This window comes from Nerophis ophidion, linkage group LG05, assembly GCF_033978795.1.
Source record: "Nerophis ophidion isolate RoL-2023_Sa linkage group LG05, RoL_Noph_v1.0, whole genome shotgun sequence".
Lineage (NCBI taxonomy): Eukaryota > Metazoa > Chordata > Actinopteri > Syngnathiformes > Syngnathidae > Nerophis > Nerophis ophidion.
The window spans coordinates 67856214-67874984 of record NC_084615.1 but is presented as its reverse complement, the minus strand read 5'-3'; the positions used below and the strand labels follow the sequence as shown (position 1 = coordinate 67874984).

The 18771-nt window shown below is 39.1% G+C and overlaps 1 protein-coding gene across 2 annotated transcripts in view; it reads left to right on the top strand.

The window, feature by feature from the left end:
- The window catches only part of ablim3 (actin binding LIM protein family, member 3), an 87028-nt gene that overhangs the window by 12638 nt on the left and 55619 nt on the right, over positions 1 to 18771 (top strand). For both annotated transcript variants that reach the window (XM_061901850.1, XM_061901851.1), the window contains exon 2: positions 4929 to 5063. In XM_061901850.1, coding sequence (XP_061757834.1) covers positions 4929 to 5063 — 135 coding nt within the window. The remainder of the gene's footprint in view (positions 1 to 4928; positions 5064 to 18771) is intronic.

Below are 18771 nucleotides of genomic sequence, written 5' to 3'. Positions count from 1 at the left end.
AATTAAATACAGTTGCATAATTCTTAAGCTCCTGATCTGATTGTAGATGTGGATTTTATGCTTAGGTGCAGCTCTTTGTCATGCACATGCACTCTCGATATTAAGCAAGCATTTTTTTGATTACATTAATTAAGCTAAATGAAATAATGTGAATCTTTCAACTGAAATAAGGTCAGCAAGGGTTCCACCACCACGGAAATGTTTCCTGGCTGGACTCTGAAAGCGGAGGATATTCCAGACTTGCCAGTTTGTTTTGGCACCATTTCAGAAGGTCACCATTGTAAATAAATTGCTTCTGTGTATCCAGCAGAATTTGGCACAAGCTTAGTTCCCATTATCGCCTTTTCACACCTGATGAGATCACTGTTCAATGTTCATGGTGGTTTGTGATGAAAAACAAGCATACCCTGTCCCTGACACACAAACATTCACAAGGAAATGTCATTCTTCATTGCAGTAGCTAAGCACTTATTCAGTGGATTCCGGTGGAATCTAGTGGTGCCACCAGCATTGTAAAGGAAACAATGAATTAACAGTGACTTGAGAGTGGGAGACTGGAAGTTGGAATTAATCATGCTTGCATGTTTCCAATGCCCACTCTTGTGATTTGAAGAGGAAAGTACACTACAGTTATGCATACATTCTGTCTCCAGCCCATGAACGTATATCAAGACTGTTCTCACTGCACTCAGGATATGAGGCGTGCAAAGCTCTCAGACGTTTTAAGTACTGCAAGTCCTTTGAGATTCCTCTAGCGAAATGGAACCAGTAGCGAGAGCACGCCAGCCCATGTGCTACCATCACTTTAATAGCAAAGTCCTTCAGTCAGCTATTCACGTAGAGAGCAGTACTAGCTGCTTATCCTGCCATTACACCTCTCCAACACTGTAGGACCACTCGGATGCTCCTTGAGGAGGATAAAGAGGTGAATGAACAAGCATGACTGCAGATAGTTGGTCACAGGCTTTGTGTTATGAAGGCTGGGTTTGTGTTTTATTTAAATAACACTTTTAGAGCATACATCTTATTGTGTGAAACGCCTGGGACTATGGAGACTGTGAGTTGAGAGATAAACACGTGGGTGAAGTACTTAACGGCATTGAACATTTGAACAACAACAGCCTTGTTGGTGGCTATAACAAAGACACAATTGTCATTTACCAAGCGATTAAAATTGAATTGGTGGAAGTATCATCAACATGTTTTTAAAGTTCTTGTCATATTGAAAGTATTTAAATTCCCCTTTACCTGACAAACTACCCTCCCCTACTTTTCTAATATGATTTATTTATGGGCTTTGCGATTTACTGATTGACTGGCCATGTTGATTGACATTTGGATTAATGGTAAATGGTCTGTATTTATACAGCGCTTTAGTACCTGGAATGATAGCCAAATCACATCCAACCTTTTACACACACATTCACACACTGATGTTTAATAAACAGTTGAACATAAATAACTGGGGCCCACACTGCCCAATGAGTTTATTAACAAAAGTTAATATTAGAACAAAACAACAATAAAACACTCATTGCACAATTTTATTTTTAATGCTAATGAGTTTTTTTTTTTAAAGATGCACCTACCTTATCTCACCTTTTATCATTTTTGATATTCAAAGACATGTAAAAAGAACCCTATATAGATAGTAACACAGTGCAGTGGAACACTATACCATATACCTTCAATTTTTTCTTCCATTTACATTCTTCTCATAACACCCCATGTTAAAAGAAAACCGTAAATAAGAACACTGATAGTATATATATATTTTTTGTTCTTTCTTTACTTAGTGAAAAAAAATGCCAGTAAAAGCGGCTAACAATACAAGTAATGGGGATTGACTTACTCGTCCTATGCGCTCTAACAAAAACCTCCAACACTGTTTTTTATAATCATGCTGTAAGTATTCTGTATGTGTAATGTAGTAAAAGGCAATAATATTTACAGTGTTTTGGTCATTTTAAACTTTACAGACATTTCTTTCCTGGACAAGTTGATTTCACAGACGCTGCGTCCGTCAACAACAACATCGAAAGCGGGTTCTGTTTGCTAGAAAGCGGGTTCTGTTTGCTACCACAAGTGATGTCAGACTTTGCAAGAGATTTTGAGCATTAGTGCATTATTGCTAAACGTTTCACGGGAAAAAAAAACATACCACAACAGTGACTGGGTTCTACTATTTACCGATACCAATCAAGTACTGGGCTACTAATGACTTAAAAAAAGTGCTATAATGCTTCTGAAAAATACCGGTACTTTTTTAACGGACATGACGGCGCCCCGCTGTCAGGTCTTGACAATGCTTGTAATACGGGGAGAGGCGCATGTTCGGCAACTCATGCCTACGCAGTACATACAAGCAGACACAGTGTGAAGCCATATGAAGCAGAATGGATTTTGGCTTAAAAACAAATGATAAATGTGAAACTATAAACGCTGAAGCTTTAAAACATTGCTACCTAGCTCGCTAGCGGCTAACGTCCATCCGCAGTCGGCAGTGTTTTAGCTGTTTCTTAACCACTAATCCTTGTCTCCATGGCGACAAATAAACTTTGTTTCTTACAAATATCATCCCTGCAGAACGAGGAATAGTTAAACATGCTTCACTTAACACCGTAGGAGGATACAATAGCTAACCGCTAACAACAAGCGAGGTTTAAACAAATTGTTAGATCTATACATGGATCGATTGTAACAATATCAAGTACAAAAGCCATTATCGACTAGATAATACAATGATTACGTCGATATTTTTTATCATCTCAAAATCTTTTGTCATTTAAAAAAAAAATATTTATGAAGTACGGAAATGTCCCTGGACAAAGGAGAACATTACTTATTACCAATGTATAATCCTGTGACTATTGGATTGATATCAAAATGTGTAGTATCACCTAAAACTAATGTAAAGTATCCAAACTACAAAGGAATGAGTGCCTATATCATTTCAACAGATGTGTAGATGAAACATGTTAAAACAGAAAGTAAGCAGATATTAACAGTAAATTAATAAGTAGATAAATAATCCATTTTGTACTGCTTGTCCCTCATAATTTTGACAAAATAATAGAATGGGAAATGGCACAATATGTAACTGCATATGTCAGCAGCCATATTTAGAACCTTTGTTTCCTCACTACTAAAATAGTTGTGAACAAGTATGTTCACTATCTTATTTTATGACAAAAATCTACTTAGATAGCAAGAATAAACATATGTTTAATGTGTTTTAAGATTTTCTGTTAAAATAACGACAATAATATTTTTTGTGGTCCCCTTTAATTCAAAAAGTATCGAAATACATTTTGGTATAAAATATCGGTACCAGGACAACTCTAGTATACACACATATGTATATATACACAAATAAATATGCATGTATATATACAGTATGTATATAGATATATATATCTATATATATACACATATTAATATATATATATATTAGGGCTGCGAATCTTTGGGTATCCCACGATTCGATTCAATATCGATTCTTGAGGTCGCGATTCAATTATAAATCGATGTTTTCAATTCAACGCAATTCTCGATTCAAAAACGATATTTTTCCGATTCTGAACGATTCTGTATTCATTCAATACATAGAATTTCAGCAGGATCTACCCCAGTCTGCTGACATGCTAGCAGAGTAGTAGATTTTTTTTAAAAAAGCTTTCATAATTGTAAAGGATAATGTTTTATCAACTGATTGCAATAATGTAAATGTGTTTTAACGATTAAACGAACCATAAATATGACTTATTTTATCTTTGTGAAAAAATTGGACACAGTGTGTTGTCAAGCTTATGAGATGCGATGCAAGTGTAAACCACTGTGACACTATTGTTCTTTTTTTTAAATTTGTATTAATGTCTAATGATAATCTCAGTGAGGGAATTTTAATCACTGCTATGCTGAAATTATAAGTAATATTGTTACTGTTGTTGATAATATTCATTTTTGTTTCGCTACTTTTGGTTTGTTCTGTGTCGTGTTTGTGTCTCCTCAATTGCTCTGTTTATTGCAGTTCTGAGTGTTGCTGGGTCAGGTTTGGTTTTTGAATTGGATTGCAATGTTATGGTATTGTTGTGTATTGTTTTGTTGGATTGATTAAAAAAGAAATAAATAAATAGATTAAAAAAAAAAGACAATCGATTCTGACTCGCAAATTGTGAGAATTGCGATTCAAATTCGAATCGATTTTTTTCCACACCCTTAATATATATATATATATATATATATATATATATATATATATATATATATATATATATATATATATATATATATATATATATAAATATGGAAGGTTGGTGACAGCTGTTCTAGTGTACAGGTGTGACACATGAATTATAATCCAGCATGAAATTATCCAAACTCAGAGGTGATTCAGCAGCAGCAATAGCAGCTAAGTAGCTAGTTTACCTCTCGTTAGTGGATGGAGGAATAGTGTAAATGTCTCTGTGAGCAAGGCGCTGTGTTACTACTCTGGAAATGTTGTTCCTCGATTTTGGCTCTGACAATAACAAAGTCGCTATAGCTTGGTTAATATGCAGGTCTCGGCATGTTAATGGAGTGTTATTGGCAGTTTTTTTCAAAGGCTTCATAAGCAATATAGATGACTTTCCATTACATGCATTGTCAGATGCCTTTTGCTAGAAGTTTTTCACTGTTTTGGACTAACAAAAAAGTGAAAGATGTTCTTGAAAAAAGTGCTCTTTTCCTTTAAAGTTGGTCCTTGATTTGAAATAAGTGTTGTAAAAAATCCACATGCTAACACCATGGTAAGCGGTTGAACCACGTTTTTTGCAGCATGAAATGCTAAATTAAGATGTTCTGGTTTTGCAATTATAAATGTTGTCTTTTTCAAAAAGCATAGGTTTAGGTATCATGTTCAGCAATGATACTCTTTCTATCCGCTACAGAGTACCACCGTGGCTCTACAGGAGATGAGCGAAGCGCTGGGCCAATTCGTTGTCAACGATGTCGGGAAGTGTGCAAGGGAGAGGTGGTTCGGGTTCAAGATACTCACTTTCATGTCAAGTGTTTCACCTGCACAGGTAAGACTTGACTTCAGAGTTGATCCATTACAACGGACCACAATAATGGCTTTTACTTATGATGGCATTTCAGTTCAAGAACTAATTAACAGCCTTACTCTTTCTACAAACAACATGTATTGACTGCTAAGAATAGTGGATCTCTTGTTAATCCATTTTAGTCCACATAGTGAGTGTTACTATTAGCCCATGGTGAGGATTGGAACGGATCAGAGTTGCCTTGCAGGGGACTTAGACTCCTGCTAAGGTAGCTTGTAATACCACTGCCAACTCACATGGGATTTTCCTCTAGTTGTGTGCGGCGGCCTAATGACACTGTTTTACAGCTTTTTTCCAGTGACAAGGGAATAGCTGATCTAAAATAGCTTTACTGGTGGCCTGCACATCTTCTTGTTGCTGAAGTAGTTGCATGTCTTCTTGAATCTGTTGCTTTTCCTTGATATAATATTAAAAAAAAACATAATCAAGGGGAATATAATAACAATTGTTGGGGAAAAAGAATACATCATGTCTTCCAAAATTATTCTTGTTTTTCATAAAATATTGTCAGTTTTGAAAAAGGACCAATTACTTTAATTGTAATCATTGTGTGGATACGCCTGGGCTGATAGTCGATAAGTCAATTAACCTTACGATAAATGAAAATTAAGTCAGTTTGCTAGTCTCAATAATCGCTATGTGTACAGTATTTGTTGTAACGGGCTACAAGAGCTGCCACTCTTTTGCCTTGGTGTTTGCACTACGAATAAACGGTAGTAATGATAACTGCTGTAAAACTCCAGACGGTTAGTTAAATTGAAATAATCACAAAAACGTGGTTGATAACCCCACGTTGATAAAATGAATGATAACATGTAAAGAAGAGACATTAATGTATTTCTCCATTAAGAAACACCATTCCCCAATCTAAACTTGTTACAAACGTAAAAACACATTACTGTCCAAACAACAGAGCTACAGTGTTCACGTTCAAACATAAAATGTGTGCTGTTTTTGCATAAAGTTATAAATGATAAATGGGTTGTACTTGTATAGCGCTTTTCTACCTTCAAGGTACTCAAAGCGCTTTGACACTACTTCCACATTTACCCATTCACACACACATTCACACACTGATGGAGGGAGCTGCCATGCAAGGCGCCAACCAGTAGCCATCAGGAGCAAGGGTGAAGTGTCTTGCTCAGGACACAACGGACGTGACGAGGTTGGTACTAGGTGGGATTTGAACCAGGGCCCCTCGGGTTGCGCACGGCCACTCTCCCACTGCGCCACGCCGTGTTATCAATATAAACTCTACAGTGTCAAGTTGAAACAGACCAACATAATCCGTTCAACAGGAATTCAACTAACATTACGTCACATAAACCAGAAGTAAAACAACGGATCACCCAAATTACATTTTTATTAAAAAAAATAAAAACAAAAGGTTTTAAAATATAAACCTAGGAAGAATATAAACATATACACAATAATATTGCTCTTTTGAAGCCAGAACAAGGAAAATATATTGTATGGCAATTTTTATTAGTTATTAAAAAAAAATACAACTTGGTGAAAACATTTTAACGTGTGTATAACTTTTACTACTTTTTTACCAAAACAATATTAATAACTGTAATCCTTTTGGTCACAGATATAGTTCTATATATTTCAGGGTCCCAATCACCTACTTAACAGCAAAATAACCTATTTTGTTGCTTTCCTGTTGTGATTTTTATTCAAGTGCAACATTTTGATGACAGACACAGTGTGCATATATTTTAAGTTGTTTGTTTTATTTAACCTGGATTTTAAAAGTTTACATTTCAATTACAATGTTACAATAAACAAGAAATACACTTTTATTACATTTGAAAGGGTATACTTGCATTATTATTATGTATTATCATTACATCAGTAGTTATTTTGGTCTCAAAAATAATAGCAAATATATCATTTATCGGTAATAATTTGCAAGTCAATATATTGTCAAGCAAAATGAGTTATCGGCCCACGCCTAGGTATGTAATTTAGTCGAGCAACTTATCCATTTCATACAAATGAATCAATCAATCAAAGTGTATTTCTACAGCCCTTAATCACAAATGCCTCAAAGGGCTGCACAAACCACAGCGATCCCACATCAGGGCAAGAAAAAACTCAACCCAATGAGAAACTTTGGAAGAGACCGCAGATGTTCCCATTTAAGACCCGTCACCCTGACCTCTGTGGTGTTGACGTCTTTTGAGAGCCTTTTACTTTTACTTCTCAAAGACATCATTGACCTCCTCCTGGACTCCCTACAGTTCGCCAACAGAGCCAGCAGTTCTGCTGATGACGCTGTCAACCTAGGCCTCCACGGCATCTTTAAGCATCTACACAGAGCAAGAACCTACATTACGATTCTGGATTTCAGCTCTGCTTTCAATGCAATATTCCCATCCCTGCTCAAGGACATGCTCAAGTTCACAGACGACACCACCCTCATTGGACTCATCTCTGGTGAGGATGAGTCTACAGACAGGTTGGAGGCTGACCATCTAGTGATCTGGTGCAGCAAAAACAACATATGGCTTAACGGTTCGAAGACAGTGGAGATGTTTTTGGACTTTAGAAAAAGCGCAGCAGGAATTTGGTGACTCCACGGTGCCTCAAGTCTTTACTGGGTACCACCATTACCCAGGACCTCAAGTGGAGGAGGCAGCTGAACATCACTTCACTCATGAAGAATTGATAACAGAGGATGTATTTCCTGTGGCAGCTAAAGAGGTTCAACCTGCAAAAGACCATGATCGTGCACTTGTACGCAGCCTTCATTGAGTCCATCCTCTGCACCGCCATCTCAGTCTGGTATTGGGCAACCAGAGCAAAAAACAAATGCAGGCTGCAATGAATTATCCGCTCTGCAGAGAAGGTGATTGGCTGCAACCAACCTCCACTCCCTGACCTGAGCACCTCCAGGAACCTGAGGCTTGCAGGAAAAATTGTGGCCGACTCCCTCACCCTGCACATGGACTGTTTGAGACTCTGCCCTCTGGAAGAGGCTGCGGTCCATCAAAACCAAAACCTCTCGCTTCAAAAACAGTTTCTCCCCCCCCTGCTGTCATCTCACCAATATGAAGGCTGAAACTGTTTCTTTTATGCGTTAAAATGTTGCTGAATGGACTTCACATGTTTTCTCCCCTGTACTCCATGGCATCTTTTGTACATTTTGTGGGATTTTTTTTGGAAATATGTTTTATATTTGATATTTTTTTAATTATGTTTTATGTATTGTCAATGTCTTCCTTAACTGTATTTTCTGTAAGTTCTGAGCTTGTTTTGGCTTTATTTTTCAGGTTAGCTGTTTTTGCACCAATACATCAAGACAAATTAATTGTATGTGTAAATGTACTTGGCAATAAATACTAATTCTGATTGAAATTGTAAGTCAAGTGTGAGTGCACGAGCAAATTAAAAATCAAAGAACTAAGAAATACTATTTGTCATTGTGCTCTGCAGGCTGGGGCTGGAATTCTTAATAACAGTTGTATGTCTAAAACAAAGACACTTACTTTTTATTCATGAGCAAATTTTTTTGAATAAAGGAGAAACTAAGGATAGAAATTGCTGGGTAAATCAAAACCCAAAACCCAAAACCGGTAGCGTCAGCACCTTGTGTAAATTGTAAATAAAAACATAATACAATGATTTCAACTTATATTCAATTGAATAGACTACAAAGACAAGCTATTTAGTGTTTCTAACTGAGAAACTTAATTTTTTTTGCAATTAATCATTAACTATTATATATAATTGGTCTTAATAAAAACATCAAAAAAATTTAATTACCATTTTTATTAGCCGAAGAGGTTGTACACCACATCTTGTAACATCCTACATCAACACCTGCTTTTTAAGTGTTAAACAAGACAACTATGTTTGCAGTGAAACGTACAATGCAGTCGTTATGTCATAATCTTGTAAAGACCACACAGATCCATCACTGTTTCTAAGAATTACAATTACACTCAGCTTGAAATAATACTTATACATGGCACTCATGTACAGAGCACAGACCTTTTAAAATATAGATTATTTTCAATGTATAAACAATACAAATAATTATCATGTTAAGTGGGTGTGCACTGTGATGGGGTGGTGACATGTCTGGGGTGTACGGAAGCAGCAGAGATAGGCTCCAGCGACCCCAAAAGGGACAAGCGGTAGTAAATGGATGGATGGAATGTGGGTGTGCATTTAAGCAAGGTGTGTTTTGATATTAAGCAAACGCGGCACAACCTGTCAGCGGATGCTATCTCACTTTAAAACAACTTTATCGATTAGTATATTACTTCAACTTTTCAGTTTTGTGATTACAAACGTTTGTAGATTATTATTAGCCTGTATTTTACTGGATCACTAAGAGGATAGTTGATTAAGCACGTGACTCATGAGTAAAGCGTCTTCACTTCAAACTGACACTAACTCTATTAGCATGTGTGGCTTTAAGGGACTTTTGTGGAGGAAAACTTTTGTGTGGTGTTGCTTTCTTATTTGTGATTATTACAAGCTTATTATCAGAGCCTACTACCCGTGTCGTTTTTAATTGTTGCAGCGGCAGGTAAGTGAATGTGTCATAATTATGATGGTCAGCTGGATTTAAAAAAAAAAGCCATTAGCTGTATTATTTGTCCAGAACCTTAACGGTCCTCCTGGACCTACCCAATTAGGAACTGGTACCAAAAAATACTGGTACTCAATATATAGTACATCCCTGCTTACGCGCACGGGTTAAAGTGCGCAACTGCACTTGAAATTATGACTTGTTTTTTTTCCCTTGGCCTCAGTCTGGACCCCTCTCCAGGAGCCCAGGTTTTTTTTTTCCTCACCATTTTTTGTAAGGGCCGCCGGAAGTTGGCAGACCCGTCAGCGATCCTGTTCTGTCTCCCTATAATGTTTGTCTGATCTTGAATGGGATTGTGCTGAACATTCTAATTTCCCCTCGGGGATTCATAAAGTATTTGTGATTCTGATTTTGATTTTGGTAAGAGTACTGTGTATTAAAGGCTAATGTATCATTACCCTAATAATGAAACTGGTCTTTTAGCTCATCTAAGAAATAACAGTTCATCGGGTATGAGTTATCCAGAGCACCATTTACTGTCACTCAGTAACATGTTTTCACGCATCGTTTGTTTCTGCCTTCTCATACATTTTTAGTCTGTGTCACAAAATAGATGCGCACTCCAGAGAGCATATTGTGGAAAACATTGTAGTTTCTGTTTCGGTGATGAATGTCAGCTGCAGTTTGTATGACTTTCTTTTGTCTTGTACAACAGCATTACGTCATCCCATCGGATACATGGGAACACGTTCCCCTGTTGTAGCTGTCACATGCGCACAAATGATGCTTGTGTGCATTTGAACGCACATGAACCCCTCACTGTGGTTGTTAAGGGTTGCCGTGGTAACCATGTGATGGGGCACCCGTGCCCTGGTTGGTGGATATTCTCAGCATCTCTATGATGCTATTAACCAATGGCAGAGTGCCATTTCATGCCCCAGAGAAAAGGGTTGGGGAATGCAGGAAGAGAGCAGGGAAGAGAGGGGTATAGGGGTGAGGTTGTTTGTGGTGCCTGAACATTACATCACAACTTTGGTCTAATATCAAGTAGATTTATAAAGCTTCCACTGCTCTACTGTACCAGACTTTATTCAAATCAGAATTACAATAATAGCCAACGTTCACAAATGAGCCTTCCCATGTTCCAGAGACCTCTCCCCATCCCAGTGAGGCAATGGGGCATTATTTTGTGGCCAGACTATTCCACATCCCTGGCTATAATGTGCTCTCCGATGTGGGCCCCTGCAAAGCCAGCAGTTTTCCACAGCTTTTATTGTTCCATCGTCTGACTCCCCCTCACCCACAAATGTGCTGCGTGTTCTTTTGAACTTTCTAAACTCCATCAAGGCTCCATGCGCTGTGCTGGTGCTAATGTGTGCTTTTGTTTAGATTTGTATTACTTCTACAGCAACTGGCTAAACTTAAATACTTATTTTTTTAAGATTAGACTTTGTTTTTCGTGCTAATTTGCTTTGCCACCATCATGCTCTTCAGTCTTTCTTTATTGTGCTTTAACTCTTTACTACTGACTGCCACTCAAGCGTGAAATCAATTTCTCATCATGGGACAAGATGACATTGGAATGCTGTGTCTGTGTGTGGAGACAAAGGGCTAATACCATTTCACCACGGTGACAATACTCTGTCAGCCGATTATGGTCTCCTGTGTTGGATGTTTTTATGAACTGGAAATGGGTGTGCTTAACATTTGATTCAACCATTCAACCATTGATTACACATTTACTGATCCTGACCAAGTAGTATGTGTGCCTTGTTTGTCTGTGTCACTGTAAAACTATTATGGATATTTCATGTTTTCCTCATCCCCCTTCATCCTTTTCCTATATTCCTCTTCTAAATTAGCTCAAAAGGGCTGACCGTGCCCTACCGAATGGATCGTGAACATACAGTCAGATACAGAAGTATTTGGACAAAGGTGATTTTTTTTTTATACAGTATACTCAACCTCCACAATGTATTTGTTTTGTTTAAACAGACTAATAATGAAGTGTAGACTTCCGGGTTTAATTGAAAATGTGTCCCCAAAGTACTTGCACGCAGTGACTAAATTGTACTATGCGATACAAATGTGTTGCAAATAATGAAGGGCTCCAGACGAGACCTGGTCAGATTAAAACAATTTTGCTGGACAATAAATTGTCCAGCAAAATTGTCCCACAAATTATTGCCGATAAACAATATTATTGTCAGTATTCATTTGAGACCAAAAAAAGCACTAATATGATCATAATATATAATAATAATGCAAATAACTCTTTTAAATGAGGGTTCTTCCGAGGATGTTGTAGTTGTAATGATTTGTGCAGTCCTTTGAGACATTTGTGATTTGGGGCTATATAAATAAACATTGATTGATTGATTGATTGATTGATTGATTAAATGCAATAAACGTGTATTTCTCATTACTCATTTTTACCAGCTAAATAGGAAGTTTAATGACGTTTGATTATCCTAATAAGTAATAAAATAATTACAATAAATTGACTTTTAATCTATGTTAGCAAAAATAAACATTGAATATCTTAAGCATTTTTCCCCATTAGGAAAAAACTTGGTTGGGTGGTTTGTTAAAGGCCTACTGAAACCTGCTACTACCCACCTTGCAGTCTGATAGTTTATATATCAATGATGAAATTTTAACATTGCAATACGGCCTTTTCAGTTTACTAAATTGCAATTTTAAATTTCCCGGGAGTTTCGTCTTGAAAACGTTGTGTAATGATGACGTGTACGCAAGTCGTCACGGGTTTTTAGGAAGTATGAGCGCTACGCACACACACAGCTAAATGTCGTCTGCTTTAACGGCATAATTACACAGTATTTTGGAGAACTGTGTTGCTGAATCTTTTGCAATTTGTTCAATTAATATTGGAAAAGTCAAAGTAGAACAATGGAGTTGGGAAGCTTTAGCCTTTAACCACACAAACACACGGTAGTTCCTTGTTTAAAATTCACGGAGTTGAAACTTTACTACAGATCAGAGCGGACATGGATCCCGACCACTTGTCAACCAGCAGGTTTCGGTGAGAAAATTGTGGTTAAAAAGTCGTTTCTTACCGGAGATCAGCTGAGCTTGCGCCTCCCGTACAGCTGCCGTCAACTTCCCCGAGACACTGCGCGTCAACACCCGGCCGTGGACGTACACCTCCGACTATCAGGTACTGTTAAACTCACTAAAACACTAGCAACACAATAGAAAGATAAGGGATTTCCCAGAATTATCCTAGTAAATGTCTCTAAAAACATATTAATTCGTCTCAATGCAACGCGATTGCAATCGCGTTTTTTTAAATATTTTTTTTCTAGTCCGTCACTATCAATATCCTCAAACAAGAATCTTTCATCCTCGCTCAAATTAATGAGGAAATTGACGTTTTCTCGGTTTGAATAGAACTTTTTGTTGGAGGCTCCCATTATAAACAATGTGAATATGTGAGGAGCCTTCGACGGGTGACGTCATCGTCTGCAACTTCCGGTAGAGGCAGGGCTTTTCTCCAGTTGCAAACTTTATCGTGGATGTTCTCTACTAAATCCTTTCAGCAAAAATATGGCAATATCGCAAAATGATCAAGTATGACACATAGAATGGACCTGCTATCCCCGTTTAAATAAGAAAATCTCATTTCAGTAGGCCTTTAAGTTATTTTTTTTTCCTTTTGTTAACATTTTTGGCATACTTACTCCTTATCTCTGTTGATGGGCTTGTCTTGCTCATTCAGTTTGAAGCTAAAATATTACCACACATTTGGCTTTGCAATCATGTTTTTTTCCGTAAGTGCGTCAGCTAGCCCCCTACATTTACCCACAGACACAGAGATAGTGGATGAATGACAAGAGAGTTCACTCTGTCCATTTAATTCTGCCATTGAACAAACATGCTAAACTGCTGAGAGCGATGCACAGAGTGAACCCTCTAAAGTTAGAGACAAAGTAAACAAACACATGGTGATTAATCAATGGAGGAAAATCATCAAGTTTTTTTGTTGTTCGTTCAATGAATTGACTTGTCGGCCAAGGCATACTCCAGACTTTGATAAACTCCTAAAAATTAAAATATTCTGCATATGTTGCCTGCTAAAACCAGATAATGTCTACATGATATTTGTATAATTGGCCATGATTCATGTCTTTGTAGTTTTATGAACACAGACATTGAGCAATAATAATCAATCAATCAATCAATGTTTACTTATATAGCCCTAAATCACTAGTGTCTCAAAGGGCTGCACAAACCACTACGACATCCTCGGTAGGCCCACATAAGGGCAAGGAAAACTCACAACCAGTGGGACATCGGTGACAATAATGACCCAGTGGGACGTCGGTGACAATGATGACTATGAGAACCTTGGAGAGGAGGAAAGCAATGGATGTCGAGCGGGTCTAACATGATACTGTGAAAGTTCAATCCATAATGGATCCAACACAGTCGCGAGAGTCCAGTCCAAAGCGGATCCAACACAGCAGCGAGAGTCCCGTTCATAGCGGAGCCAGCAGGAAACCATCCCAAGCGGAGGCGGATCAGCAGCGCAGAGATGTCCCCAGCCGATACACAGGCAATCAGTACATGGCCACTGGATCGGAGCGGACCCCCTCCACAAGGGAGAGTGGGACATAGAAGAAAAAGAAAAGAAACGGCAGACAACTGGTCTAAAAAGGGAGTCTATTTAAAGGCTAGAAGAAGAAAAAGCAAAATAAATATGCTTAGAGGTATAAAGTAACTTTCTTTTGCCGCTAATTTGTTGCGTTCCGCTGCTCGGATCTATACATATTATTTATTTTTCCAATTTGTATATCTCTTCATCTGACTCCTTATTTCCTGTTTGCTTTGTCACCATGGTCACTCATCAGTCCACCTGTTAGTCTCGGTTCCCGCACACCTGCTACTCATTATCACTCTCCTATATAAGCCTCCCTCTTTTCTTTGTTCAGTCTGGGTCCATAATTTGCTCTCATGCAACAGGTGACGACTGCTACTTCTCTGTGCTTATATTCACGCTAGCTTCTCACGCTAAGCCACTTGTTTATTCCAGTTTACATACTGATTATTTGTTTTTTCTTTTTGTGCCTACGTGCCATTTTAGTTGTCTATTTGTAGTTCCTAGTTTTCATACTAGCGTTTTTGGTTTGCCTTTTTATTAGCTCCAGTCCATCCATCCATCCATCTTCTTCCGCTTATCCGAGGTCGGGTCACGGGGGCAACAGCCTAAGCAGGGAAACCCAGACTTCCCTCTCCCCAGCCTCTTCGTCTAGCTCTTCCCGGGGGATCCCGAGGCGTTCCCAGGCCAGCCGGGAGACATAGTCTTCCCAACGTGTCCTGGGTCTTCCCCGTGGCCTCCTACCGGTTGGACGTGCCCTAAACACCTCCCTAGGGAGGCGTTCGGGTGGCATCCTGACCAGATGCCCGAACCACCTCATCTGGCTCCTCTCGATGTGAAGGAGCAGCGGCTTTACTTTGAGTTCCTCCCGGATGACAGAGCTTCTCACCCTATCTCTAAGGGAGAGCCCCGCCACACGGCGGAGGAAACTCATTTCGGCCGCTTGTACCCGTGATCTTATCCTTTCGGTCATGACCCAAAGCTCATGACCATAGGTGAGGATGGGAACGTAGATCGACCGGTAAATTGAGAGCTTTGCCTTCCGGCTCAGCTCCTTCTTCAAATATTAGCTCCAGTCTTTTTGTTATTTAGCTCCCTTTGTTATTTACAATAAATTCATTATTTCTTATCTCTTGCCGTGTTCATGTCTACGCATCCACAAAGGAACATTTCCGGCAGCACTGTGCCAACCAGTCCTCACATAATTCTTTTTGTCTTGTATCTAATTTTGAGTGTTTTTGGATGATTCAGGTTAGCCACAAAAGTTCCCGCTGCTGGTTGCGAAGAGCATTATGCCCTTTCATTTTTGTCTTTAAAAGTCCACAATAACACCATAAAAAGTTGCTGGATGCGTCGGTCTTTTAAACACCTGTATTTGGAGAAAGTGTGGACCGCGAGCAATTTTGGCCTCCTGAGTTGTTTTATATAGGCTGCCAAAAGGTGGCTTCCTAAATCGAATACATATTTCTACTGAACTCTTTCAAGCTCACACAATCATTGATGACATGTCCGCAAGGCTAACTCGTTGCCGGTTATCATATAGGACAATTTCCAGTACCTTATATGTGGCAGTATGAGGCTAAACTCCTCACGCATGATGCTGCTGTCTGATTATATTCGCTGTGTTTGCCACAGTCCATTGGCACATTTTCACTTCGACCCTTGGAATCAAAACGTTTGAGCACCCCTGATCTAGAGCGATCTGAATACTCACTAAATAAAACCGCAAAGTTGGCAACACTGATCGATCCCTCCTGCTCTGTCTTTTTAGGATGAATTTTCACTGGATGTTCACTCCCTTGACATGATAGATAAATAGGTGCTATTTGTCAACGCCGAAATTCAAAGAGGCATAGCCTAGGACAGCTGTTTTGATGGCCTGTGTGAACTCTGACCTGACATTAGGGTGGGAGAAGCAGAAGAATGGTCAGCGAGAGTTTGAAGAGAAATGTGTGTGTGTGTGTGTGTGTGCATGGCTGGTCAAAGGTGTTGTTACTGCTGTGTTGTCGCTTGGTACAAATACAAAAATAAAGTCAGTGTGCATTCCAAACACTGCCGCTAGGTATTAATAAATTGTGTAGCGCAGAGACGTTCCACAGCAGTGCCGTTACGCAGTAAAGTATGGGGTTATTCTCTGGCGGGCCAGATGTGTATAAAGTGATGTTATGATGCATACAGCCACCTATAGTACATAGTTAACCAATGCGCGACATTCACAGTCATATTTTGCACTCAGGAGTGGTGAACAGGTCGCCACAAATAAATGATTGTGTGGGAAACACTGCATACGCATTTAACCTCTCGTTTCAACCACGGTAATTTATACCACTCTTCATTATGGCGTGTGGGAGCAATAGATCATGAAGTCAAGACAGAAGTCTGTGAAAAATGCAGAATATTGATGTCACATTATTCCAAAGCCGTGCATAGACTCAAATTGAAAAAGCTGTTTTGTGTTTTGAAGCCTCCATGGCACCTCCCACTGTTTGTTAGATGATGTGTTGGTGAATTACTGTCAGACTGGCTCACTGGTTCATTCTGGCCCAAGGACAATGACAATGTTCACAGTTCTGTTGTAATCACTGTAAGAAACTGCATTAAAGGCCTATTTCAATAGTGCATCCGCATAAATACCCACATATTCTAATGTGCGTTTACTGTACACTGTATTTATGATGTGAATGTAAGCAAATGCTCACAAATAAATGAAAAGGTGGATAAAGGGAAAATCAGTTTTGATAAATACTTGACTGCTCTGCTTATGTTGAATTTATGTAAAGCATTCCTGGCAGAACTCTTCTTCTGCTCTAAATTGCCTCATTTTGCAGATATGTTTTAGTTGGCTAAACCTCCCTTAAGACACTATTAACCCCATCACTCAACCTGTGCATTTATACCATCCCTCTGTGCTGCTTCTACGCTGTCTAAAAGACAAAGTCAGCAGACAAAAACAGAAAAGAGACCACAAAAAGAACTACGGAGAGACACGTTGCTCGGAAAAAAAACAAACTGGGGGGGGGTTTACATTGAAGGGTAGCTTCCTGTAGCTATAGCAACCGCTGGTACGCTAGTCCAATCACCACGCCAATGTCTGGTTGCTAGGGAAAGAAGAGAGTGCAGGAGGCAACGGGACTTCTCCCCGACAGCTCTCCAGGATGCTGCGTACACGATAGATTATTTCTGTGCTTTTCTGTGTCAAGCATTACTGTATTACTTTATTATTTTCACACTCTAATGCCCTGCTTATTGTATTTAAATATGTATGTGTGTTGAACTGTGTGTGTGCAAGACATGGTAGGGCTTAAAAAACAATCCTGCTATGTCAGACAAATACACACACTTTCCTCTCTGCTTACAGATATGACCTCACTTTAACACGTTGTTAATCCTTCGCAATATACTGTATTGGTATTCTCATTCATGCTTATTTCCAATTTAACCAAGGTTGAAAGTTCTCAGATGGCAGGCTGGTTTAAAAACACTCCGCTGGGCAACCATCTGTCTTGATTCAAAAACTGTTGCCAAGTGCAAAATGAGAGAAGTCATTCATGCACAGTCTTTCTCCACTATGGTGTTAAACTGTCAGCATCCACCCCTTCTTGTCTTTGTCAACATCATCTTAGTCCCTGTTTGTTTGTGTGAAACTGTTTCTCATATATCAAGCTACAATTGTTTGTGGTGGCAAGATTGGTTTCCAAATGTTCTGATTTTGTGACAGTCAAATGTTCTGACTTTGTTACAGTATAGTAGTAAAGATAAAAAAATGCTCAAAAGTATTATATAGATCAGTTTTTATCAACCTTTTTTCGTGAAGTAAACCAGGAGGATATCTTGTGGCATGCAGGCTGAACAGAAAAGTAATTTGAATATTTAAATGACATATGGTGGTACCTGGGTTAGTGCGTGTGCCTCACTGTACCAAGGTCATGGGTTCGATCCCCGGGCTCCGGGTCGAGTTTGCATGTTCTACCCGTGACCGCGTGGGTTCCCTGCAGGTACTCCGGCTTCCTCCCACCGCCAAAGACATGCACCTAGGGATAGGATGATTGGCAACGCTAATGTGGCCCCAGTTTGTGAATGTGAGTGTGAGTTTTGTCTGTCTATCTGTGTTGGCCCTGCAATGAGGTGGTGACTGTCCAGGGTGTACACAGTATTCCGCCCAAATGCAGCAGGGATAAGCACCAGCACCACTCGCGACCCCGAGAGGGACAAGCGGTAGAAAATGGATTCATCACTAAGTAATAAACAACCAATATTAAATAAAATCCACAACAAATAGTCATGATCGTCAAAATAAAATCAGCAACCCTACAGATCACAGAGTAAGTTTAAAGAGAAAATGGCAAAATTGTACGCTACTTTAGGGGCTCTATTCGCTCATGTGCCTAAGTAAAAAAAAAAAGGTGTGCAACTGCGTGGATTCTGGCTGCGCAGCATTCTCCCCCCGACTTAAAAGCCTACTGAAATTAGATTTTCTTATTTAAACGGGGATAGCAGGTCCATTC